We start from the raw sequence: 27,050 nt of genomic DNA on the forward strand, positions 1-27,050 counted from the left end.
ATGAGGTGACCAGATCTGAACACAATACTCCAAATGTTGTCTCACCAGAGGTCATGCAGTATCCAGAGTTCCTCTGCAAACATTTCTTATTTCACCTCAATCAGTTTAATCTCAGTTTTAGGGAAGTATTATAAACAACAAGGAGAAAACATTAATCGACACTTGTAATGTCTATGGGATCACATTATGTTGCTGCAAGAACAGGTAAATTGACAACAGCCGAGTTAAACAGAACGTCTGCTATTCAAAGTGGTAACTCTCAAATGAACAGCATTGTATACATGAACATATAAAAGTGGATGATGTTGTGTATTTTGGTAGAAGAGAGCTAGCACAGAATCAGCATTAATTTTCTGGTGAATTATCCTTGATCACCAGCATTTTGTTTTGGAAAAACTTGGTCTGTCACTCACTGCAGATGCTGGTTGGCCAGCTGAGAAATTCTAGCACTTCTATTTCATTTTGGGGTAATTCGAAGCAGATGACAATGGCAACTTTGCCGGTGATGTCTGTATCCTGAAAAATTTATCTAAAAATCAGGTCGGATTTTCACAAAACAAAATAAATCAAAATGTAAATTCTGCGTTCTATGTTGCCAGCATAGAATTCAAAGTGGGAAAGTAACCTGACTTTCCAGGTAGACATCAAATGAAGGTGTTTTCTTAATTTTTATTGTTTAATATTAAAATATTTAAGATGTAATTAAGGACTTAATTTGTCATCGAGACCAGAATCCAGTGATGTATTGAGTTCTTTGGGCTTAATTAATTGTAAAATCGTATGGAGGACGTTGCAGCACTGATTCAACGTGGTGCCCACCTGTGTAAACCTACTCAACCACAATCCCCACTTCACACCCATGACCCTTTCTTTTCTTATAATAAAAGAATTAAATTGTATTTTATAGTCAGTGCAAAGAACATGGATTGCAGATCTACACCTATTTCCTGCGAAGGCCAAGGAAAGTCCATTTCCCACCCTCCATCCTCACTACGTTCCACAGAGGATATATCGAGAGCATCCTGTGCAACTGCATCACTACCTGTTTTGGAAGCTGTAGCCCCTCGGAGCCCAAAGCCCTGCAGTGGATGGTGAAGTCAGCGGAAAAGATAATTGGGGGCCTCTATTCCTACCATGAAGGACATTTATAACACTCGATGCAGGCAATTGTGAAGGACTCCACACACCCCTCATATAAACTGTTCTCCCTTCTGCCATCTGATAGGAGGTACCATGGCACTCGGGCCCGTACGTTCAGATTGGGCAACTGTTTCTTCCCCCCAAGCCATCAGACTCCTGAACTCCCAGAACAGATGTGGATACGGTACCATGGACTGTTACTATAAATGCCTTAATATTTTACTGTGTTAAACTTATTTTCTGTGCTCCATGGTCCTGGAGAGATGCTATCTCGTCTTTACTGTGAGATGGTATGAACAATAAATAAAGGGAACTTGATTTAACTTGAGACTCTGCACAAATGAAAAGCCTGAATAATTCATCAACAGATTCACACTTAATTAAATGTGATGTAATGAGGTGGCCCTCATCAGGGCACTTCTGTTTTGTGTGATCACATCCTTCAACTCAGCTTCATCTTTTGGGGATAACATCAACAACATATTTGTTGCTTGAAACATTTTGCAGGCAAGATGAGAGAATAAATCCCCAGCCTTAGGGCATCTTTTCAGACTCAGTCACTTTTATCCCAATGCAGCTATGCAGCACGGTAACAGACCCTTCCGGCCCTTGAGTCCATGCTGCCCAATTAGACCCAATTGATCTACACCCCTGGTATGTTTTGGAGCCCCCCGGGGAAAAGTCACGCAGACATGGGGAGAACATACCATCTCCTTACAGACAACACAGGATTCGAACCCCGGTTGGTGTGCTGTAAATGTGATACCACCTCCAGACAGATCTCCCCTTCCTCACCCCTTCAGTATTTTGAATGCATCATTCTCTCCACGACCCTGTCACTCACAAACGTCGGTTTGCATCTTTATCTCCTGCCTCTGGCCGAGTTTCTCAGCATTTGTTTCCTCTTTTCTGTCTCCCTCCTTTATAGAGAAAAAAAGGACATTTACTATTTTTCAATACAATTGATTTACAAACAGGAATGTAATGTTACATGACTTTAGGCGGACAGAGGTTCACCATGAGCATTGCCCGGCACCCCTTACAGGAAGAGAAGGCACGATTCCCCCCGCCAGTGAGTGTCCACGGATTCGCCTCCAGCCTCCAGGCTCCTGTTCAAACCATCAGCCGCCCGAGCCCCGCATCCAAACCGCCGACACGAGGAGGAGACCATCAGGGCCCAGGGCCCTTTGGACGCCGTTCCTCCCCTCAGCACGCTCCTGTATCCCGGTTCCGATACCTAGTTCCCACGAGCCCGTCTCCAGCAGCCCGCCACCTGGTCTGAGGGCCTTGGACCTCAGGTGTTCAGGAGTCTGCGGCCTGTATGGGTCCCTTCACCCTCTGGGCCATTCGCTGCTCCGCGGTCGAGGTCACTGTCACCCACCCACCCCAGCGGAACATTCCAGCATCAACCAGCCCCTGAACAGGATCCCACCTCCCCCCGAAACCCTCGTCCTCGCCCCTTAAACCTGCGCCTGCCCCAACCTGCTGCTTCTACCTGGGGAAGAACATCCTGACCAATCTCCTCCCGTTATAAACGGGTCCATTTTATAGATTCCACCACCTGACACGTCTACTTCCTCCCCACAGGGACCCGCCACCCCCGTGACTCCCTCGTCCAATCACCGCCTGAGGCCGCACAGGTTGCCACCAGCGGGCCGCCTCCTGCAGTTTGCCCGAGCCGACAGCAGATGGCGGCGTTACCCCCACCATGTCGACTCGTGCAGTTTACCCGATCGGACAGCAGATGGCGGCGTTACCCCCACCATATCGACCCGTGCAGTTTACCCGATCGGACAGCAGATGGCGGCGTTACCCCCACCATATCGACCCGTGCAGTTTACCCGATCGGACAGCAGATGGCGGCGTTACCCCCACCATATCGACCCGTGCAGTTTACCCGATCGGACAGCAGATGGCGGCGTTACCCCCAGCGGACCGCCTCCTGCAGTTTGCGCGACCCGACAGCAGATGGCGGCGCTCCCTTCACTGCGGCTGCGCGGAGCCCGGAGTTGCCATGATGGCGGCCGCCGCGCTGGCTCAGCTCCTGGACAGACAGGAGGCCGAGGTCCGCCAGCTGAGCCTGGCGATGGAGCAGCTGCAGAGCGGCCACGAGGAGCCGGCGGCCGGGCCGGACTTGCGGAGCCTCCAAGAGGAAAACGAGAGGTTGAGGTACCGGCGGTTGCACCTGCAGCGGAGCCTGCGGGAGGAGCGAGCGAGAGGCCCGGCCCCAGGGAGCAGCGGCCCTGGGCTCCAGGTTGGGCCCCGGACACCCCCCCCCCCGAAACCCGGACCCCCACCCCCACCCCCCGAAACCCGGACCCCCACCCCCACCCCCCGAAACCCGGACCCCCACCCCCACCCCCCCAAACCCGGACCCCCACCCCCACCCCCCCAAACCCGGACCCCCACCCCCACCCCCCGAAACCCGGACCCCCACCCCCACCCCCCCAAACCCGGACCCCCACCCCCACCCCCCGAAACCCGGACCCCCACCCCCACCCCCCCGAAACCCGGACCCCCACCCCCCTACCCCCCGAAACCCGGACCCCCACCCCCACCCCCCGAAACCCGGACACCCACCCCCTACCCCCGAAACGCGGACCCCCACCCCCTACCCCCCGAAACCCGGACCCCCACCCCCACCCCCCGAAACCCGGACCCCCACCCCCACCCCCCGAAACCCGGACCCCCACCCCCACCCCCCCGAAACCCGGACCCCCACCCCCTACCCCCCGAAACCCGGACCCCCACCCCCACCCCCCCAAACCCGGACACCCACCCACCCCACTCCCCAAAACCCGGACCCCTACACCCACCCCCCGAAACCCGGACCCCCACCCCCACCCCCCGAAACCCGGACACCCACCCACCCCACTCCCCGAAACCCGGACCCCCACCCCCCGAAACCCGGACCCCCACCCCCACCCCCCGAAACCCGGACCCCCACCCCCTACCCCCCAAAACCCGGACCCCCACCCCCACCCCCCCAAACCCGGACACCCACCCACCCCACTCCCCAAAACCCGGACCCCTACACCCACCCCCCGAAACCCGGACCCCCACCCCCACCCCCCCAAACCCGGACACCCACCCACCCCACTCCCCAAAACCCGGACCCCTACACCCACCCCCCGAAACCCGGACCCCCACCCCCACCCCCCCAAACCCGGACACCCACCCACCCCACTCCCCAAAACCCGGACCCCCACCCCCTACCCCCCGAAACCCGGACCCCCACCCCCCGAAACCCGGACCCCCACCCCCACCCCCCCAAACCCGGACCCCCACCCCCCGAAACCCGGACCCCCACCCCCACCCCCCGAAACCCGGACACCCACCCACCCCACCCCCCAAAACCCGGACCCCCACCCCGAAACCCGGACCCCCACCCCGAAACCCGGACACCCACCCCCCAAAACCTGGACACCCACCCCCTACCCCCGAAACCCGGACACCCACCCCCAAAACCTGGACACCCACCCCCTACCCCCGAAACCCGGACACCCACCCCCGAAACCCAGACACCCACCCCCCAAAACCCGGACACCCACCCCCAAAACCCGGACACCCACCCCCGAAACCCGGACACCCACCCCCCCACCCCCCAAAACCCAGACACCCACCCCCCAAAACCCGGACACCCACCCCCCAAAACCCGGACACCCACCCCCCAAAACCCGGACACCCACCCCCCAAAACCCGGACACCCACCCCCCAAAACCCGGACACCCACCCCCCAAAACCCGGACACCCACCCCCCAAAACCCGGACACCCACCCCCCAAAACCCGGACACCCACCCCCCAAAACCCGGACACCCACCCCCCAAAACCCGGACACCCACCCCCCAAAACCCGGACACCCACCCCCCAAAACCCGGACACCCACCCCCCAAAACCCGGACACCCACCCCCCAAAACCCGGACACCCACCCCCCAAAACCCGGACACCCACCCCCCAAAACCCGGACACCCACCCCCCAAAACCCGGACACCCACCCCCCAAACCCGGACACCCACCCCCCCACCCCCCAAAACCCAGACACCCACCCACTACCCTCGCTCCCCTGGGCACCGGGCCCTCACTGACTTTTTATTATCGCTAGTGGTTTGCCTCAGGGATAGGTGTGTTGTCTGTATCAAAGATAATAATGTGGCAGATTGGATCAGCAAGCTTGCAGGTGACTCAAAGATTGGAGGCGTTGTGGACAGAGTGGAAGGCTTTCAAATGGGCTGTTAATATGTACAAATACATATTGCTTGTAAATATGAGAGGACACTGGTAGCCTTGCCTGCCTGGTTCATTCTTCTCGCAAGTGCAGTCGCTGATATGCCTGCCTGACAAATGAGGGGATGTTGTTTGTCCACGGTAGGTTACTAGCCAAGTGTACTTTAAGGAACTTGGTGCTCTCCACTCTCTCGACTACAGAATTGTTGATGTCCTCCGATATTGAGACCAACAGTCCCACTGTCATGAAGACCATAGAGCTATTGCATTATTTTAAAAACCATGTCCTTCACTCGAAATAATCTGTTATCTGCTCTGGTCTAAATGACTCTCTTAATCCATTGAATCTTAAATGGTTTGAGTAAGTCACCAGTATCATAGCTGTGAGATTAAAACAGAAGGATAAAACCAGATGACCACCTGGCACCAACCAAAACACTGAATTTGAACTTGGCAAAATAACTATTGACCCAATTAACTTTGGAAAGTGCTCCATAAAAATCTGGGATGGTTATTAAAATTTGAACAACAGCCTGAAATAACTTCCACTCTCAGAATCGCGCCTTAGAAGCAGACTCATCTCAGACTATCATCTCAGACTTTGTCCAATCACATTGGCAGGAAGCGTCAGAGTTTGCAGAGCAAATGGGAAAGAATAATTCTCAGCAATTCTTAGATAGTCTTAGCATCGGGTCACATTTGTGCAAGAGAATACATATTCTTTCCTTGCTTAGTCAATCAATAAGTTGACCAATATGTGATGAGTATATGGAATGTTGTCTGTGCTGAAGACTTGCCCTCAAGTGATTGCATTGCACTCACCCTGACATCTGTGGCTGTTCTGAAGGATGTAACAACCAGTCTAGGATTGTGGCAGGTAATGAAGCACCACAAAGACCTCATGACGTAGTCTTTGCTAATTTATCTGTTGCAGATGATATCTCGTGACGCTTGTACACTTCTGGTGAAGATGCTGTTTTTGTTTCATATTGGGGATAGCCTCTGTGTTTAGTGCAACAGTTTGGTGAAGGAATTAACTCGACAGATCTGCTCGCCCCATGTTGCAGCTGTGTGACTGCTGGATGTTTAACAACAACCAAAAGGAGCCACACCACAATAGGATCTGACCAAATCATCATTCTGCTGTGACTGTCATCTCCGTCCTGAAGAGAAATGAAGATGGACGAACTGATAGTTGTACGAGATAAACCTGTCAAAATTACATTGCAATGCCTACAAGCCTATAATAGAAAGAATGAAGCAATCCTCCAAGCAACAGATCAAAGATCTGCCATTCTACTGCTTGTAATTCTGAATTCTGCTGGAAAATAGAACTGCTGATGGGAGTTGGAGGCTTGTAATCATCTGTCGTCTACAAGGTCCGATGTGTATGGGTGTTGAAAACCATGGTAAAGCAGTCACAAAACAGTTTCACTGAAGTGCAAACGGATGATCCATCTTGACTTCCTTCTGAGTTCCCTGCAATGCTGAATCCACCTTAATTCACTTCATATCACGAAACAGCTGAGAACACAAGATAGAGCAAATAAAATCTTTCAAGTTGGAACACTAAAACCTAAAGCTCCAGTTGGCCTGCAGCCAGTCTGCTCCAGTACAGTTAAAGCACTGGCATCTCCCTGACAATGTGGAAAATTACCCAGCAATGTCCTGTTCCTAGAAACAGGATGCATCCAGTCCATTTAATTGTCAGTTCCTCTTCTATTGTTGCCAAAGTGAGGGAAGGCTGTGAACATTGCTTACCAAAGGGCACTTAAACCTCTACATTTCTGATTTTGTTTTTACCAGGACCTCTTTGTTCCAGACCACATCATCACAGCAGTCCAAACATGGACGAAGGAACTCAGTTTATAGATAAGGTGAGGGCGACTAGTTTGATGAAGAGGCAGTATTTGTCATCGTGCTATTGAGGATTTTTGGTCACACTGAGGCCAGTGGGTATGAGGGGAGAAACACTCAAATGATGGGAGTTGTGCCTTGTATAAAAGAAAATGGTTGTGACGCTATTGATCACCTTTCTCCACTGTTTCATAACTGCTCCTTCATAGAAATTGAGAAAGTAGCTCAAGGCCATTCAGCTCTTGGAACCTGCTCCACCATTCAAAAGATCACGGTTAATTATGTAATTTCAGGACCCTATTCCTGCCTTCTTTCTTATGCTCCTTGATCCTTTAAAGCCAATAGGGTCACATTCCTTTAACATTTCTTGTGAACTGGTCTCAACAACTTTCTGTGGGAGGGAGTTCAACAAGTTCTCAACTCTAAATGAACAAATGTCCTCATCACGGTGGTAAGTGTTTGCCCTGATCCTTAGCTATGATCCCTTGTTCTGGACTTCCCCAACATTGGGAACATTCTTCCTTCATCTAACCTGTCACAATATAGCACGTCTCCATGCAATACCTTCTCATTGTTGTAAGTTCAAATGAGGGCAACCCGAGACTATCCAGACTTCACGTGGCAGTCTTTCCATCCCACTTGCTGCACCGCTTCAGTAACAAGAGTGTCCTTTCTCAGAGTTTTTTAAAATTAGACATACAGCACAGTAACAGGTCAATTCGGCCCACAAGTCATTGCTGCCGAATTTACACCCCATTAACCTACAGCCCCCGGTATGTTTTGAACAGTGGAAGGAAACCAGGGAAAACCTACACAGACATGGGGAGAACGTACAAACTCCTTATAAACAGCATGGGATTCAAACTCCAGTCCCAATTGCTGGCGCCGTAAAGGCGTTGAACTAACTACTGCACCAACCGTGCGCTCCCCATTAGGAGATCAAAACTACATACAACATAAGGTGTGGCCACATCAAGGTTCGATTCAAATACAATAAGCTCTCAATGCTTCCATATTCACATGCTGTTGGCTGTATTTACTATTAATGATGCTGCACTGTGGCATCAACACACTGCAATTTTAAAGCACGGTTTCATTGGTGCAGCTTTGAAGAACGACGACATTGAAAGTTTAAGCACTGCCTTGAGACCAATCATGAATGAGGTGGATGTAGGGCTACTGTAAGGAACTAATTCTAGACTGCATTTTGTTCAGTGGACCAAGGAAGAATAAACATGGATTGTGAGGCCATATGAAGGAGCAGAGGGTTGGAGGATGTATCCATGGTGATTCAAAAAACATTAAAATGACCTGAAGAACAAACTGATGTGTGCTCCACACATTCACTGATCTTCTTTGGAATATTCCATGCATTGTCCTATTAGAATCGAGTAATCCTTGTGTCGTTTGCACTTGACTTTTCTGTACTCTATTCTTACTTATCACATTTCTAACTTTTCTCTCTGCCTTAGTCTTTCTGCAATGGATTCCCATCCCCTGTCATATTGGTTGCCTGGTGTAGAGCAAGCCTTAGCTCGCTAGTTGAAGAGGAATCACCTATCAGCAAGGAGTGTACAGTTGTTGAATGCACAAAAGCGTGACTGAAGGTTAAGATTCCAAGTGGAGGGAGGTGTGGGTATTGGTTTAGGGTGGGCTGGAAGTGTCAGAGATCTGATGAGAGGGGGTGCAAGCAGTGATAATGAATGTGCCCATAATGGCTTTGTGGTTGAAGAGTATGCAAGTTCATTGAGAAAGGCTGTTTGATCCACTGAAGTATCCCAATGTGAGCAAGGAGAAATGAAAAAAGGGTGGATTAAGGGACACACCAGATTCCTGGAATTAAAAGAGGATATTAATTTCTCCTTGTGCTTTGATTTGAACAAACCATCCCTTCCACTGGAGTAGTTCCCTGCCCTCAAGCACACTCTCTGGGAGTGGCAGACAGGTGGGCTAACACAGAAACTGGTTATGCTTTCAGTGGACGGAGTGGCCATCTTGTATTGAGGAGCGATTACAGCTGTTTGGGAATCTCAAACATGATCGCGACTCCATCGTGAGAATGCAAACTGCCCAGCAGAGGAAAGCTATCACTGTCACACTGCTGGATGGCTTCAAGATAACTGGGGAATCCTGGAGGACAACGCCATACCACATTGCTTGTCAAATCAGGTAACTGTCCAGCTTCTTCTTCAGTACCAGAGTCCTCCCCATTCCCTGCACACACAATTCAGTTATTGTCATATGAAAACAGGCTGTTCGGCCCAACTTGTCAATACCATCCAAACTAGTCCCACACGCCCATGTTTGGACAATATCTGTCTAAATCTCTTTGAATGTAACAATTGACTACTCTTTCCTCTGCCAGCTCAATCCATAAGCCACCGCCCTCTGAGTAACGAAAGCTGCACCTTTGGTCCCTTTTCAATCTCCTATCATCTTAAATCCATGCCCTCCAGTTTTATATTCTCCGACCCTGGGAAAACAAGTTGTGACTGTTTACCTTATTTATGTCTCATGATTTTATAAATACAAATCCTCCTGGTTAGCCACCTGTGCTAGAGGGCAGTCGTTCTCAACTTTTTTCTTTCCACTCACATGCCACCTTAAGTAATCCTTTACTAACCATAGAGTACCTATTCATCCTATGCCATAGTTGCTCTGTGGTTGGTAATGGATTGCTTAATCCATGTGAATGGGGGGAAAAAAAAATTGAGAACCACTGCCCTCAGGAGAAAAATACCAGCCTATTTCAGCCTCTCCTTGCAATTCAAGTCTACCAATCCCAGTAGTATTCTTGTGAATCTTTCCAGCTTAATGATATCCTTCCTCTAGCCAGGTGACCAAAACTGTACTCAGTACTCTACAAGTGCAGTCTCATCATCATCTTGTTCAGTTGTAAGATAATGTCCTGCTTGTGTTCTCATTTCCCTGAATGGTGAAATGCTGCCTCCATCGTGTTGTCTACCTGCATTGCCACTTTCTTGGAACTTTTTACCTCTACTAACGTCTCTTTGTTCAATAATACTCTCCAAGGCCCTGCCATTTACCAAGCAAGTTGAGCCCTGATTTAACCTATCAAAGTGCAACATCTGACATTTGTCTGATTTTTAAATTCTTTTTCTCTTTCCCTGCTTATCTTGGATCCCACTGAGCTCTTAAATAATCTTCACTATCCTCTGCACTCCAATTTTGGAGTCAACTGCAAACTTAACAACCACTCTAACTACTTTGTTTGTCATCTATATTAATAACTTGAATGACAATCGTGCACTCAGTGGCACACCACTGGCTACAGGCCTCAAATCCAAATAACAACTCTCCACTGTCATCGTTAATTCTGTACCCAATTTGCCAGCTTACCATTGATGCCATGTGATCTGTCCTTCCAAATGAGCCTACCATGCAGGATCTTGTCAAAGGTGTTTCTTAAATTCATGTAGACCATATCACCTCTTCAAAAACTCACTCAAGTTCATGAGACACTATTTCCCACATACAAAGCCAGGCTGGCTGTACTAAAAGGACTTTGCCTTTCCAAATGCAAATAGATCCTGTCTCTCAGAACCCCATCCAGAAACTTGCCCACGAGTGACATTGAGCTCAGCGACCCGTAGTTCTCTGGCTTGTATTTGCGACCTTTTTAAAAACAAAGGCACAACATTCACAACCCTCTAGTCTATTGACACTTCTCCCATGATTCAAGCATGCCAAATACTTCACCATTCTGCCTACATCCATCACCTACTAACAACTAGTAACCTTTTGTTGCTCTTGCACTACTGCTTTCTCCTCCATGAGCTGCTTACTTCAGGAGATCTGTGATGCAAGAGTAACTAACTGTAGCCAAGTTTGCGGATGACACCAAATTGAATGGAAGAGCAAATTGTAATGAGGATGTGGAGAGTCTGCAGAGGGATAGAGTTAAGCTGGATGAGTGGGCAAAGGTCTGGCAGATGGAGTACTATGTTAGTAAGTGTGAGGTGATCCACTTTGGCAAGAAAAATAAAAGAGCTGAATATTACTTAAAGGGTGAAAACCTACAGCATGCTGTTGTGCAGAGGGACTTGGGAGGGCTTGTGCATGAATCGCAAAAAGTTGGGTTGCAGGTGCAGCAGGTTATTAAGAAGGCAAATGGAATGTTGGCCTTCATCGCTAGAGGAATTGAATTCAGGAGTAGGGAGGTAATGTTGCAACTGTACAAGGTACTGGTGAGACCGCACCTGGAGTACTGTGTCCAGTTCTGGTCTCCATATTTGAGGAAGGTTTTGGAGACGGTCCAGAGGAGGTTTACTAGGTTGATCCCTGGGATGAAGGGGTTGACTTATGATGAAAGATTAAATCGTCTAGGATTGTATTCACTCGAATTCAGAAGAATGAGAGGAGATCTGAAAGAAACATATCGGATTATGAAGGGTATGGATAGGATAGATGTAGGAAGGTTTTTTGAGCTGGCCGGGGAAACTAAAACGAGAGGACACAGTCTTAAGATTCGGGGGAGTAGATTTAGGACAGAGATGAGGAAAAATAGTTTTTCCCAGAGAGTAGTGAATGTTTGGAATTCTCTAACCAGGAAAGTGGTTGAGGCTGCCTCATTAAACATATTTAAAATTCAGTTTGATAAATTTTTACATGATCGAGGAATTAGGGGATATGGGGAGAAGGCAGGTAGGTGGAGTTAGGTCATAAATTAGATCAGCCATGATCGTATTGAATGGCGGAGCAGGCTCGATGGGCCATTTTTGGCCTAGTCCTGTTCCTACTTCCTATGTTTTTAATAAGTGATCAAAGCTTTTAATATCACGTGGTCACAATAATGTCTTTTCCTGTTGCATTTATTTAGATGTACAGTATGATAACAGGCATTTTGGCCCACAAGCCTGTGCAATCTAATTGACCTATAACTCCAGAACGTATTGAACGTGGGGAGAAAGTACCAACTCCTTACAGACAGCGCCAGATTCTAATCCGGATCAGAGGTGCTGTAACACCATTGCACTAACCATGCCACCCCACTTTTCATCACCTTTACAAAAATGCCATTGATTCTGTAGATTGCGCCTACGAATCATACTCTGCCAAATAATATTGTGATTTCTTTAAAGGTTTTATTTGCACATTCTCTGTGTATGTGGTGAAACTGTCATCTTATAGATAACTGATATGATTCAGAAATACTCCCAACTGTGTTAACTCAGTATCACTCCACACTCCAGGATCATCCACTCCAGTTTAAGCCTGGTATTGCCTTCATTCTGCCTGGTCCCCTTTTGTGTTTGCGACTTGAAAGCTGCTGTATTTGATATGATTTTGTGTTGATCAGAAACAAGCCCTCTGCACTTGACATATGAGTTGTTCTGTTGGTTGACTTTGATTGTAGCTGGGAATTAGAGGAGAATTCGCTTGTAGCCAAGGTTAATGGCAAGCTGTGGGATCTGGATCGGCCCCTCGAAGATGACACCAGACTTGAACTCTTGACATTTGAAGATCCCGAGGGCCGTGCTGTAAGTTACCTGCCAGTGTCGGGCAGTTTCATTTCATCTCTTGATATGAGGTGTCAGGGATAGATTGTTTGAATCTCTCAATTTGAAATGAATGTACAGTTTAGGATGTGGTATCCCAAGTCCCGCATCGGACTTGTCAGCCACAAACGAGCCTGCAGCTGACGTGGACTTTTTACCCCCTCCATAAATCTTCGTCCGCGAAGCCAAGCCAAAGAAGAAAGAAGATCCCATGGTGATAAGGACCACATGATTAAGTGGATCATTCTGTCAAAAGCAGGTTTTTAAGTCTTCAAGGCCAAAGTCTAATTACTGGTTTGGCATATAATAATTTGGGAACTAATTCTGCTGACTAGAGAAATTGTGAAGGATTCAGTGTTTCTAATTCTAAAGTTGAGGACTATCTAGCCATATAGTTGAATGTAACTGTTGAAGGTGTCTAACTAATTCACACTGATTTCTGTTTGTAACACAGGTATACTGGCACTCTAGTGCCCACATCTTGGGAGAAGCCATGGAGCGATATTATGGTGGCTCTCTGTGTCATGGTCCATCTTTACAGAATGGATTCTGTTATGACTTGTTCCCAGGAGACAGGTATTATGTCCAATAGTCTTCTTCTGAACATCAGACTCCCATTCGGGTTTTCAAGTAAATCCAGGACTACATGAAAGACTTTCATGTCTTTACATAGAACTCCTCTGTGCCCTCCCCCTTCCATCTCCCTCCAAGTTAAATAACAATCTGCTAAATATTGCTGACTTGCTGGCTGTTACAGCCCCTCCTTTTGCTTGTACCCTATATTCAAGGAGAGGGTCTCTCTTGTGGGATGTTGTACCTTTTGGGTCTTTCTTTTCTTTGATCACGTCCTTGCTAGCATGGATTGTATAGACTTACTCGGATCACCGCAATAAAAATTCTCATTGCCCCTCACCTGTGTGGGTGCACTCTTCAGTGGAAAGGAAATAGATACAGTAAAACCCCCTGTATCTGGAACCTACGGGGATTGTGGATGCCAAGTATGCACATTTTCCGGTTGCTTGAGACTCACTCTGACAATACCTAACTAAATACACCAGCATTAAGAATAATTTTTAAAAATCAGTATTATAGTCCTTAATTATGTAAAGTTTGCTTTAATCAGACAATTCCCGTAACTTTTTAAATTTAAATTCGACCCTGGTCACTGGCGCTGTGAGACAGCATTGACACAGCATTGCACTAACTACTACACTAACCGTTCCACCATCAGAATTAACAGTTTACAGATAAAACCTTACCCATATACTTGATGCTAATAAAGACTCTGACAAGGGAGAGATAGGGAGTCATTTTAGGAAAGTTGCCCCAGCGGTGAGCGGCGTCGGCCAGTTCTTTGTCCTGGGCGCTGCCATTTCATTCAAACACAACTTTATTCAAACAGCTGCTGTGGACAGGGCACAACTGGGGCGCTCCGCTGGTTAAAAATTTGCTCTCATCCTCACCAAGGGGTTGTGTGTTGCTTCAGAGAGCATTTACTTTCACAATTTTAAACTTTTATTTTAATTTTTATTTGTTCTTATTCATTCCAACCATCTATTTGTTTCCTCATCAATTTTGCCAATTGCTTGAATTCCAGATAACAGGGATTTTACTGTATGTGCAAAAGAGTTTTGACACTTATTTTACTCCACATTCTCCAGCCATCTCTGTCATCATTAATGCCCCCTCAGGGGTTCTACTTCCTCACCTGGTCTTTTCCTTTCTTAGAGATGTATCTAGCAATGACTTTCCACACTTGGAGAATATATGTAAATCGATCATAATGGATTGTCAGGCATTTGAGAGGCTCGAAGTGAGCAAGGAAAATTTGCTTGAGATGTTCAAGGTAATAATCATGATTAATTTACCATCCTTGAGTGTTTTTTGAATGCTGTATGAGGGGCTGAATGATCGATGGCTGGTCTCTTCGGTCTTCATTCTTACTGAGCCATGGGGAAAAGAATATATGGCGCAAAGCTTCATTCCAACCTGATGTGCTCGCTATATCCATGTGGCCAAGCTGTACCCTGGAACTATGGTCATTCCTGAGGGAAGTGGCTGGGGTTGCAGAGGAGAGAGGCAGCCTTGATTGACTCCTAACATCTGAAGGTTTTATAGACTGAAGGTGGATGTGGAATGGTTTCAGGACTGAACTGGGAAACTTCAAGCCAGTTTCCCTGAGAAAGCCCAAGTACAAAATGCCAGGAAACCCTTTACCAGTTGGAAGAGTGGTAGCTGTTTGCAGCATGTAGTTTTCTGAGTGAGATTCATGGCTTCTTTCTTGGGTTTAAATTTTTACGTTGATGTTACCTGCAATAAGTTGTTAATGAAACTTTCTCTTCTTTCCCAGTACAACCAGTTTAAGGTGAATATATTAAATGAAATGATTGACAAGCCAACCACTGTTTACAGGTCAGTAGGAGATTGATTTATCTTGTCTACTATTAACATGTAGTGGTGGCATAGATGGGGAGGCAGGAAGATGTAGTGGTGGGTCATATTTATGCAACCAGATGCCCAGATATTGATCTGCTCACTCAGTGATATCTGAATCTAGTGAGCCTGTTACAACAAGAAAATCACAGGAGCTGCTGGAATCTTGAGCAAACGACGAGAAGCTGGAGAGGCTCAATGGGTCAGGCAGCGTCCGTGGAGAAAAACGGCAGTCATCATTTCTGGTCAGGACCTTTTTCAAGGGTAGCACCATGTGGCATGCTGAGGTTTTGTGACTCAGCTCTGGTGTAAATTTGCACAATATGTGCCAGGTAAGCTGGCCACAATGGAACCAGGTGAATTCTGCAGGAACCAGTGGTCTAGGACTGATAGATCCCTTCAATCCAGGCAAGGTCCCAGAGATATTGAAGCTCTTCTGTGCCCAGGTTAAGATCACAGTCCTGACACTGGTTCTGGACCTAATCTCCAGTAATTCTGGTGTTTTGTTGCAGGTGTGGCTCATTGATTGACGTGTGCCAGGGACCCCATGTCAGACACACTGGGAGAATTAAAACATTCCGAATTTACAAGGTAAGGGAGCAGATTCTCTCCAGTGTTGGATCAAGGAGACTATTTCACTGAAATGATAGAATAATATTTTTTAAATTGGTGATTTTTTATTACATTATGCAAATTTAAAGAACTCCTCGATTTGTTGGAAAGGCAAGTCCACTGTGGAGACATTACAAAGAATCTATGGAATCTCATTTCCTGATAGCAATCTGCTGAAAGAATGGGAGAGAGTTCAAGAAGAAGCCAACAGCTGGGATCATATAAAAATTGGACAGGTATGGGAAAAATTCTGTGATCATTTGACTTTGTGTGGGGGCTTGTGTCGGGCCGTTGGGAGAGCGGGGCAGCGGTGTCAGTGTGGGGAAGTCCCATGCGGGAGGTCCCTGCGCTGATAGCCTGTGCCGGCTGTCCCAGCTGACAGCCAGCCATCCCAAACCTGACAGCCCGAAGGGACAGGAGCCGGAGTGCGCTCAGAGGCACATCCGGTGCAGCTATCCCTTCAGGAAGCCAGTGCTGTGCTTTTAGTGCTGCCGCCTGAATGGCAATTCAAAGGCCACTTCTGCAGGCGCATTCTTGGCGGAGAGTGCACCTGAAGAAGCCTAGTGAAGAAAATGATACCTGGGTAGAGAATGCTGAGGCAATGGAAAAGCTACAAAGTGGATGGTTGTCGTGTCCATTTCAAATTAACAGGGTCCAGATACGACATTGGACATTATGTTGGATGACCATCTAGATCCATGTTTGTCTCTTGATTAAATAAAATTTGATTAAAACAACAGCAAGTCAGGCAGTGCCTGTTGAGTGAGAAGCAGTTAATGGGCTAAGCAGGAAAAGTTCGAGATGAAATATGTTCTTTTAAAAAAAGATAAGTGGTGGAGAGAACAAAAGAGGGTCTAAAAGGGTGAATCCAATAAAAAATTATATGCAGGATCAAAGAAGGACAAGTGAATAATTCTGCCATTAACCACAAACTCCACTTTCAAGTTCGACCTTCCAAAGTGTTTCACTTCATACTTATCTGGATTGGACTCCATCGGCTACTTCTCTGTCATAGGTTACAACAGGATATAGACAGGATGCAGAGTTGGGCAATGTTCTGCGCTATCCACACCTCCAACCTACATATCATCTGCAAATTTACCCACCAATCCATTTCTTCTTCCAAGTCATTTCTAAAAATCATAAAGAACAGGGGTCCCAGAGCAGAATGTCACTAGTCACTTATCTCCAGGAAAAACACATTCATCTACTCCCACCCTCTGCCTTCTGCAGGCAAGCCAATTCTGAATTCAAACAACCAAGTTTCCATGGATCCTATCCCTTATAACTTGTTGCCCTCTTCTGTTTATCTTCTTCAGCAACAATCAGAAATAGATGATGTCCATCTCTATCTCTTTGTTTGACAACTAAAATAGGATGAGCAGGAAATTCCAGCAACCAGGTTTCTCTCAATGTTTGACCCCTGCTGTAAGCTTCTGACTGTAGATTCAGACCATTGCCGAGGCTCTGTGTTTCAGAATCTAGTATGCCACTTGTACCTGCGCTAATTTAGCTTCTCTGCAGAAATCTCATCCATGGCTCTGAACTTGACTCTTCCAATGCATTCTGGCTATTTTTCTCAGTATTCTACACAAGCTTGTGATCATCTAAACTGCATCAACTGCTCTTCCTCACACCCAAGTCCTGTCTGCACACCTCCTCTCTGCCTAGTTACCTCCATCAGCTGGTTGAGTAAAGTTTCAATGTTAAAACCACTGGACCATAGACAGGAGTGACTGGGGAAGAAAGTGCCCATGTAAGATTGTTTGAGTTTCCATGTATTTTTCTCTATTCTGCAGGTGTTGATTAGACTGTAATTGCGTGATGTAACAGGCACTTTCTCATCAACTTAATTTCCATTTGTTTCCCAGGAACAGGAGTTGTTTTTCTTCCATGAGCTCAGTCCTGGGAGCTGTTTCTTTCTCCCCAGAGGGGCTTTTATTTATAACACGCTGATGGCATTTATCCAGGTAGGGGTTTCATTCCTCAATTTATTTACTGAAATCACTCCAGCAGTGGTCTTGTAAAAAATGTGCAGGCAGTTGGAAGGGCACTTCATAATCTTTCAGATCCCTCCTTGGTCCGATCCAAAACAAGGACGTCAACCATTACACCATTGTCGTTGACGGAAGAAAGGAGAAAAGTCGGATTCTCAGCATTCCCAAGAAGTTTGTGTGAGATCAAGCTGGACCGACCAGTGCTGTGGACTTGAAATGCCAGGCCTCAAGTGAAGAGCAGTGATGTGCTTGTTTTTACAGTGCAAGGTTGACGAGCTGCTCTTCTGAGGGTTTCAGGGAAATAATGACCGACCTCTTGGGTGTTGGAGTTGTGATGGAAGCTAGTAGTTACATGGAAACCATTTTCACTGCCTCCAAAGGATGTGGATTTGAGTTCCACTTGAGGGAGCTGAGCATAAAATCTTGGTTTATGTTTCACTGATCAAATAGGGGGTGGTATGAAGAATTGCTGTTCGGCTGACGGACTGAGATGCAATGAGACAAGGATTCCTTGGACTGTTTTTAAGAAGACTTGGGGAGTTGTGCCTGATCCTTTGCCAGTGTCATCGAAGCAGGCAGACTACCAGGTCGTTCTGCTGTTTGGGAGCTCGCTTCAAGTGAACTGCAGGCGTTGGTTTCTGTTTTGCAGCAGATGTTGCTGTTCAGAAATAAAACCAGTAAGGATAGGTATACCCTGCTTTACGAATACTCAAATTATGAAAATTCACTTTGCAAAGAAAACAGCGTTCACTTTTACGAAAGGATTTGAATGGTTTTTGCTTTGTGAAAATAGTCTCCAATAGTCATGAATATGGGTCTTTGCTTTACGCTATTTCAGCTTACAAAAGGTCTCTTAGAAATACTCTAGTTCGTAAAGCAGGGTATACCTGTACTCAAAACACTCAGCAGGTCAGGCAGTTTGTGTGGAAAGATGAACACAGTTAATGTTTTGTGTTGAAGACCCTTCATGTAACAAAGAATCTTCAACTTGAAACATGAACTCATTCTTTTTCCACAGATGCTGTCTGTCCTGTTCAATTCCAGCATTTTCTGTACATGATTCAGAGGGTGTTCTATCATTTGTAAAGGACTGAATACAGTCTTACATTTTGACTGTATTTGTACCTGTTACAGATGGAGTATCGAAAACATGGATTCACTGAAGTCGTCTCTCCAAATATCTACAGCAGTCGTCTGTGGGAGGTGTCTGCCCATTGGCAATACTACAGCGATAAGATGTTCACCTTTGATGTGGAGAAGGAGACATTTTCACTGAAACCCATGAACTGTCCTAGTCACTGGTACACATGAAATCCAATGATTGTTGGAAAATTTATATTCACATGATTTATCAGAAGTCAGCATGTACTCAGCATCTGATTTGTATTGTGGGTGAGCTAGTTTTGGGACCCATCTGGATCTTGTAAACACAGAGTATGGACCTACTTTCAGCTTATGGCAGGAATCCAAGGGCCTTTTCCCTCAGAATCCACAGATCTTATGCAATAGTACGGCTGAAGTCCCTTGAGTGTTGGTGTTGGCTGAAGCTATTACAAGGAGTTGCACCTTGGGAAGTCAAAAGCAAGGGGAAAGTGCATAGTTAATTGCAGTTAAAAGCATTATTGTGTAGTGGGATCTGGGAATTAAGATTCATAGCTCCTTGAAGTGGAAATGCAGTAAATGGCTGGTAAACAAGGTATATGGTATGCATGTGCCTTCGTTGGGCAGGACATTGAGTAGAAGAATAGGAGGTCATGATGTGGCTACATAAAACTTGGTTAGACTGCTCTTGGAACACTATAATTCTGGTCACCCTATTACAGGAAGGCTGTGGAGATACAAGGAGATTTACCAGGTTATTTCAGGTTAGAGAGTTTAAACTATGGTGGGGGAGAAGACGGATGAAGGAATTTGAGTTGTTTTCTCTGGCGTGTTGGAGGCTGAGGGGTGACCAGGTAGAAGTTTATAAAATCATAACACATTCAGAGTCTTTTTCTCAAGGTAAAAACTTGACATATTCAAGAACATGCTTTTAAGGGAGGGGGTGGAGTTTAAAGGATGTGTGGGACACTAAGAGTGGTAGATACCTGGAATGTGCTGGCAGGGTAGTGATGGAAGCAGATTTTTAAGATGCTTCTAGTAGTCATGTGAATGTGAAGGGATGTAGGAATCTCTACTGGGTGCAAGCAGCAGAGTTTTAGTTGGTTTTGAACATGTTCGGTGCAGAAACAAGGCCCGAAGAACTGGAAATAGGTCAGACTACATCTGTGGGAAGAGAAATTTTTCATTGAAATGGATTACTGAAGGCATGGGAAGATGGCGATGGGGGGGGGGGGGGGTGTTGGGTGTGGGGGCTTGCCCAGCAACTTCAGAATAGGAGAAGATGTGGGAAAATCTAGATACAACATTGGCTGTGGGAAACTCGGAGAGAATTCATGGAGGAGAGAAAGAAAGCAGCAAATTAATGTTGGAAAAGTAATAAGCAAACTAAATAAGTAGAGCAAACACAGGCAAAAAGAACATAGCATTGAAATGTGCAGCTACCGTATGCTAAAATGGCAAAATGATATTTTTTCTAAAATCTTGAAGCATTTTCAACAATAGCAAGAACAGAAGCAACGGGTATAAAATGTTACAGCAGGGTGACCACAGGTGGGATTTAGCCTCAAGCCCTGAAGAAAGTCTGCAAGCTTGACAAGGTCATCTGTAATTCTCCAGAACTCTGGAGAATGCAAGCCGAGTCTGTTTTATCTCTCCTCCTTTTACAAGCCTGTAGTGACAGGAATGAGTCTGGTGAATGGTTGTTGCTTTCGATCTGTGGTAAGCATATCTGTTTCTAAAGACCATTTACAGGTGCAGTCTCAACAGAGTTAGACATTTTCTGCTTGCAGTCAAATCATCTCATAACAAAGGTCAACTTGCCGTCCTAATTGTCTGCATTTGCATAGTAGCTTTCAGTGACTGAAGCTGAGGTCACAGTTCTGCTTTTCTATGATGGAAAGCATGGAGTTACTGAGGGAGGGAGCCTTTGGCTCAAAAAGGAAACTCCGCTACACGTCACACCACATTTCAGCAATATAAGTAGTTGCTCATTGTTGTTGAAGGATAATCAGCTACGGGCCTTAATTCTGTGAAATAAAGGGTGTGGAGGAGGTAGCAAGGGCAGGTATGGAATGTATTTTTTTCATAGCTTTGTTTTATTTTTTTCTGGGTGGGTAAGACATGCTGTAAAAGCTGTTGTGAACCGACCTTAGACTGAGTTGTTTATGAAGTCTTTTCAGAGACCCATGTAGAGTCGCTGTTCTCGATCTGAAGTCACAGATCGGCCATGTTAGGTAAGGACACCTGATTCCCTTTCTTGAACACAAAAAAAAACAGGTGGATTTTTCCACCACTTGGTAGTTCTTTGCTCTTTAATTCTAGAATTTTCTGCCATGAATTTGTATTTGTTGTGTACTCAATAACGAGCTATGGATAATAGTTGCCTGTAACTTATTTTCAGTTTGATATTTGGCCATCGCCCTCGATCTTGGCGAGAATTACCTCTTCGCTTTGCTGACTTTGGTATCCTTCACCATAATGAGTTGTCAGGAGCATTGACTGGATTGACTAGAATGCGGCGATTTGAGCAGGATGGAAGCCACATCTTCTGCATGATGGAGCAGGTGGGTAACGAGGTCTCCCTGGGCTCGCAGCTCAGCTGGTTCTCCTGTTGCTGGTAGCTCCTTAAAAGGTGAATAAAAATTACACGTTCCTTGCACTAGTTGTAATTTATCCCTAAAGGTTCCAACTCTCTCTGGGGTAAATTCCCTGTCGATATAGACTCTCCCCAGGATACAGTCCTTCTTGGGCATAGCTCCCGAAGGTGCTGATACTAGGATTCGATGATACTGCATAGGATTGATGGGCTCATTGTTTGGGCGCAGTTTCATGGCCCCGAGAAATGCTTGCTAAGCTAATGGGCCTTAATTCTGGAAAAGAATTTGTGCATCGTTGCATCCATCCTGATTCTGTGCCTTTTGCTGGATGATGATCAGATGCGAGACTTCTGGGCTTACTTAGCTAAGGGTGCCATCACAATTTAGCTCACTTAACTAAGCAGAATTTTGTCTAAAAGATGAACTTCTTTCTCAATGTATCTTTGTTGTTTAGGACAGAATCATCAGTTTTAGACACAAAATTTGTACCCGTTAATGCTCGCGCATCTGAAGCATTTGCTCTTCTGCCAGATTCAGGAGGAAATAAAGAGTTGCCTTGACTTCCTGCGCTCGGTGTACATGGTCCTTGGCTTCACTTTCCAACTGAAACTCTCTGTGCGGCCAGAGATATTTCTAGGAGACGAGAACACATGGAATCAAGCAGAAGAGGCAAGTGATTACTGGACAGGTCAATTTGGCAGCAATCTGACTTAGCATTGACTGAGTGGGTGCACGCACTTGTTCTTTCTTGTCATGAAGAGAGCAGCATGGTTAAAGCTTGTTGGAAAACTCCCAAATCTCATGGTGGAAAGGAAGATCTCTGATTGTATTAAATTTTACAACATCTTGGATTTTTTTGAATTTAGACATGCAGCACGGTTTCAGGCCCTTCTAGTCCATGAACCCGTTCAGCTCATATACTCCAATTAATCCTCACCTCCTGTACATTTTGAAAGTGAGGATGAAACCAGAGCAAACCCACAAAGACCAGGGGAGAACGTAGAATCTCATTACAGGCAGTACCGGATTCAAACCCGGCTCAATGCCACTGTGCTAACCGTGCCGCCCATTTCTAGTGATGGCGCAGAGGAATTTTATTCTCTGGGCTTGTTGGATGGGTCTGTGCAAAGGGAGCTTTATATTGTCTCTACCCTGCACTGTACCTGCCCTGGGAGCATTTGACCTACCCAACATAATAGAGAGATTTCTCCAGAATCAAGCAACACTCTGGCACTGTGGGTGAGTTTGATTCCCATACAGTTTGCAGCAGGCAGCCATGGGGACTTGAGTGATCATGAAAATGTTCAATCCAGTTTCAAGATGTAAAAACGAAGCAATCAACAGCAGATGGAGCTGAGTTTCCTTGTTGTGTTGTGTTTTAGAAATTGAAGTGCAGTTTGAATGCGTTTGGTGAGCCTTGGAGACTGAGTTCAGGAGAAGGAGCTTTCTACGGGCCGAAGGTTAGTGTGGGGACCATCTCTGTTTGAGAGCCTACAGTGAGTCTAAGCATCCTAGAAGCTTTCATGTTCTCTAATTGACTGCAGATTGATGTTGATGTAAAAGATGTTCTGGGCAGATGTCATCAGTGTGCTGCCATCCAGTTGGACTTCCAGCTTCCAATTCGGTTTAATTTGACCTATGTTGGGTGAGTTCAGTGACTTCTTGGAATTTTGTGGAAATATTACATCTGGGAAATAATTTTTGCTTCTCCCCCTTTCTGTGTTTGTGGGTGATGGACAGAAATGTGCAAAGGTGAGTCGATGAGAAAATACATCACTAGGCAGATTGAGGACTGTGTGGATGGTCTTTGTATTTTTTGTGATTGACCTCAAGGATGTGGATGAGGGAGGAAGGGTGTCCTGCAGGACACAGCATGCATTGGGATTAACTTGGTTTGACAGTATGCCATGATTAAATGACACCTGGGGATTGAAAGACCCACTCACAAGTAAATCCAGGAATGGAGTGGGATGGTGAATGCTTGGTTTTGTGTGTTACTGATTCATCTTTCTTCTTGCAGCAAGGATGGAACAGACGAGAACCACCCAGTTATCATCCATTTCACTGTGTTGGGGTCCCTGGAGCACATGTTGGCTATCCTTGCTGAGAACTGTGCTGGGAAATGGTAATGTTTCACTGCAAACGCTGCAAAGAAAGTATCTCCAGACAATGCCTTGGGCCATCCTGACTTTGCATTACCAGCTTAGTTTGAACTTTTGGGAATTCTGTCCCAAATACTGTGTGTGGCATTGCAGTGTCTGAAGCCTTGTTGTCCTCGAAAAATTCCGCTTTGTATTTGGCCTGTTACCTGCTCCAGTTTGGCACACCAGATCCAAACATGGCAATACAAATATGAAAAGACCATGTGCTGCGTATTTGTGAAAAGTCTATTTTAATTGAACTTTAATCATTATTCAGACATACAGCACAGTAACAGGCCCTTCTAGTCCACAAGCCAATGCCACCCAAATACCCCAATTAACCTACGACTCCAGTATGTTTTGAAGGGTGGGAGGAAACCAGAACACCCAGAGGAAACCCATTGCAGACATGGGGAGAATTTACAAACTCTTCACAGACAGAGCTGGATTCAGTGCCAGGTTGCTGGTACTGGTATAGTGTTACACTAATTTGACATTTAAAAAAAAAAATCTGAACATGGCAATGCTGTTGGGAGAAAGAAGAGAGTATATATCGATAACAGGTCAGAGCAGTTATTAGAAGATATCAAATTGCAATATCTGGGCAGTCAGGATTAGACCAAAGTTTATCCTGTGTCTGCCTCTCTGTGATCGTCCTACTAAACCCAGCTGACCCTTGTCTGAATTGTCTTTCCACGTCTCACCCTCCCTCCTAACCAAGGGCCGAATGGTAGTTGTACAACAGCAACTGAATGATTGATAGATGTTGATTTCAGAAGCAGGCTGAAGAAAATGACCTGTATGGTCTGTGACTATACTCCTTTGGTTGAGGTGTATCATCAGTTTACAAAAGCTCTCCCTGTTGTGCCCTGCTTCTCCTCACCGACTGAAGTTCTGGTAGAGTGAGGGAAGGAGACAGCTGCTATCTCGATGTGTATATGCTAACTTAAGGTTTTAGATATTACCATGTACATGCGGGAAATAAAGGGATAGGGGTGGAGCACAAGCAACATACAGGGCTTTAAATTAATCTGAGGATTGTGTTCAGTGCAGGTATTGTGGGCTTGTTCCTGTACTCTACTGTTCTACATACACATGACAACAGGTTCCTAAAACTTGTCAAAAATTACAGGAGGTACCTGTAGGAGCACGTGTATGAAATGGAAAGTCGGCGTTGTGATTGAAATTATGGTTTTAACTGTTTGTGCTTTTTTAACTCTAGGCCATTCTGGCTCTCTCCACGGCAGATTATGCTGGTCCCCACTGGGCCAGGCAGTGAAGAGTACAGCCAGAGGGTGAGCAGAGGCTGTCACTTCCCCTAGTGTCTACCCCTGCACGAGCAACCATCTTCTGACATCTGTTTCTTAATAGGTTTGTCGAGAACTGGTTGAGGCTGGTTTCGCGGCTGATGTGGACCTGGATGGTTACTCTTTGCTCAATCAGAAGATTTGGAAAGCTCAAGTTGCTCAGTATAATTTTATCCTTGGTAAATCAAATCACACTCTGGCACTCTGCTCTGTGACTTTCATTTTGACTTTTTCTCTCTATTCTCGCTCTGGCAGGTGACCCTTTGTTTTGCAAATGTTGGTATTTATGCACAGTTTTAGGTTTGCTGAAGTTTTTGTTCCACTGCCAGCAAGTTGTCCTGGGGATGTAATTTTTTTTTCTTTGTACTTTTTCCTGCAGTGGTAGGAGACGAGGAGAAAGAGAGACACACAGTGAAGGTCCATACAAGAAATAACAAAGTTCTTGGCGAGTATTCCTTGGCTGCGGTGCTCGAGAAACTGAGGAGACTTCAGCAGCAGAGAGCTCCGAGTGCTGAGAAGTTCTAGATTCCAACCTTGATGGATCCAAAAAAGTACTCGTGATAGCTCCAGGGGACAGTTTGGAAATGTTAAAATACATAGCAAATTGGATTTGGTTTTTATATATATATGGAAAAATACAAAAGCTGCAGATCCTGGAATCTTTATTGACAGAATTACTAAAGGAATGTGGACTGACATTTCTATCCATCTGCTGAGTTCCTTTAGCAATTGTCAATCTTCATAATCTTCATACTGAAATTGAAGCTTATGGGGAACTGATACAGAAGAGGAACCAAGTAGCCTTTTACTATTTTCTTCTGTGAAGCTTGTACAAATTAGTCTGTTCAGTGAGGAGTTAAAAGTTAGTGGGAGGTTTACAAGGAGGAAGTAACACTTTTATCTTAAAAAAAAAAGTGAGAATCTTTGGTTTATTGTAGCTGATTCTGTGCATTCTGCTTGTAACTGACTGGTGTAACATCTCTGCCAATTCATCCTAATGTGATTAATCCCATCTGGATACACACGGTTCATGCTCTACCATCCTTTGTTCATGTATCTGTCTAAATTCCTCTCAAATGTTGCTATTGTATCTGCTTCTAAACATCTCCCTGATGCGTGTTCCAAATACCTACTGCTATTTTTTTTAAAAAAAACAATTTGGCTCTCCAATCTCCTTTTAGCTTTCCCTTCTTTCTTTCAACCAATATCCTTTTGGATTTGTTAATCCCACTCCGAGGGGAAAAAAGATCATCCACTCTATCAATACCTCTTGGAATTATATCAGGTTGACCCTGAACCTGCCATGCTCCAGAGAAGACGATCCACATTTGCCCATCCCTTTCTTGTAGCTAGTACTTTCCAATCCAGGCAATGTTCTGGCAAACCTCTTCTGCATTCTCTCAAAGCTTCCATATCCTCTTTGTAGCAGGGTAACCACAACTGCACATATTGCTCCCAATGCGGCTGAACTGAAGGTTTCTATAATTGCAACATACCTTTGGCTTTCGTACCCTATGTTCCAACCAAAGAAGGCATTTGCTGTGAGACTTCGATACCATCCTATGTTGCTGCTCTTTGGGAACAAAGGATTTGTATCACAAGATCCCTCTGTACATCAATGCTTCTCTTCACAGTGTTATTTTCACTTGTAATTGATCTCCTAGAAATGCATTGGTTCACATGATGACTTGTTCAGATTAAATGCTGTCTGTCATTTCTCTGCCCAAATCTGCAGTTGATTTTCACAACCATTCTCAATATCCAGATATTCACTCATTTTCATGTTGTCCGCACACTTGGTAATTAGACCAACTTCATTTTTATCTAAATAATTTATAAAGTACAACTCCGGTTATCCGAAATGGTCAGGACCAGGCCTATGTTGTAAAAACACTTTTTTTTTGAGAACTGGTCATTTTTTTTAAAAAACAGCTCAGAAAACAACACCAACAATGGAAGGCTTAAGCATAAAAATGTTTAATTCTCACCAAAAAAAAAGGTTGGCCGCCGCCAAACACCGACACCTCCCCACCGAAGCCCCGCTCCTGCAGGGAGCCTGAGGTCCCCACTGCTGCCAGCAGCCAGAGGTCTGCAGTCAGTTCGGCTCCGAAAGAATTTTT

General features: G+C 45.6%; 2 protein-coding genes across 4 annotated transcripts in view; one reads left to right on the top strand and one right to left on the bottom strand.

Annotated features, from left to right (window-relative positions):
• tjp1a (tight junction protein 1a) overlaps positions 1-2,720 on the bottom strand; it is a 162,080-nt gene extending 159,360 nt beyond the window's left edge. The window contains exons 1-2 of the mRNA XM_069902365.1: positions 2,636-2,720; positions 1,936-2,060 (exon numbers count right to left, since the gene is read on the bottom strand). The gene's annotated coding sequence lies outside the window, so the exon portion shown is untranslated. The remainder of the gene's footprint in view (positions 1-1,935; positions 2,061-2,635) is intronic.
• Positions 2,721-3,093: 373 nt separating this feature from the next.
• On the top strand, positions 3,094-26,658 carry LOC138745384 (threonine--tRNA ligase 2, cytoplasmic-like). 3 transcript variants are annotated; one of them, XM_069902370.1, is made up of 19 exons: positions 3,094-3,394; positions 7,173-7,243; positions 9,202-9,392; positions 12,601-12,724; positions 13,197-13,318; positions 14,471-14,588; positions 15,093-15,154; positions 15,688-15,766; positions 15,877-16,023; positions 17,659-17,757; positions 18,919-19,085; positions 21,287-21,449; positions 22,014-22,151; positions 22,865-22,942; positions 23,027-23,127; positions 23,503-23,607; positions 24,846-24,918; positions 24,995-25,109; positions 25,310-26,658. In XM_069902370.1, exons 1-19 carry the CDS (start codon positions 3,109-3,111, stop codon positions 25,453-25,455), a joined length of 2,385 nt encoding a protein of 794 aa, XP_069758471.1. In that variant the 5' UTR covers positions 3,094-3,108; the 3' UTR covers positions 25,456-26,658. The 3 variants fall into 3 exon arrangements, with proteins under 3 accessions (XP_069758471.1, XP_069758472.1, XP_069758473.1); XM_069902372.1 differs by having other exon boundaries at positions 3,236-3,309; XM_069902371.1 differs by lacking the exon at positions 7,173-7,243 and having other exon boundaries at positions 3,108-3,394.
• Positions 26,659-27,050: the final 392 nt, after the last annotated feature.

The sequence above is a fragment of the Narcine bancroftii genome, chromosome 11, assembly GCF_036971445.1.
Source record: "Narcine bancroftii isolate sNarBan1 chromosome 11, sNarBan1.hap1, whole genome shotgun sequence".
Lineage (NCBI taxonomy): Eukaryota > Metazoa > Chordata > Chondrichthyes > Torpediniformes > Narcinidae > Narcine > Narcine bancroftii.

Bases quoted from the DNA above. Each gene is read 5' to 3' on its own strand.
- LOC138745384 (XM_069902370.1), top strand. From the start codon at position 3,109: ATGGCGGCGCTCCCTTCACTGCGGCTGCGCGGAGCCCGGAGTTGCCAT. The intron at 19,086-21,286 runs GTACACATGAAA...ACTTATTTTCAG, and splicing joins ATGAACTGTCCTAGTCACTG to TTTGATATTTGGCCATCGCC. The intron at 22,152-22,864 runs GCAAGTGATTAC...GTTGTGTTTTAG, and splicing joins CATGGAATCAAGCAGAAGAG to AAATTGAAGTGCAGTTTGAA.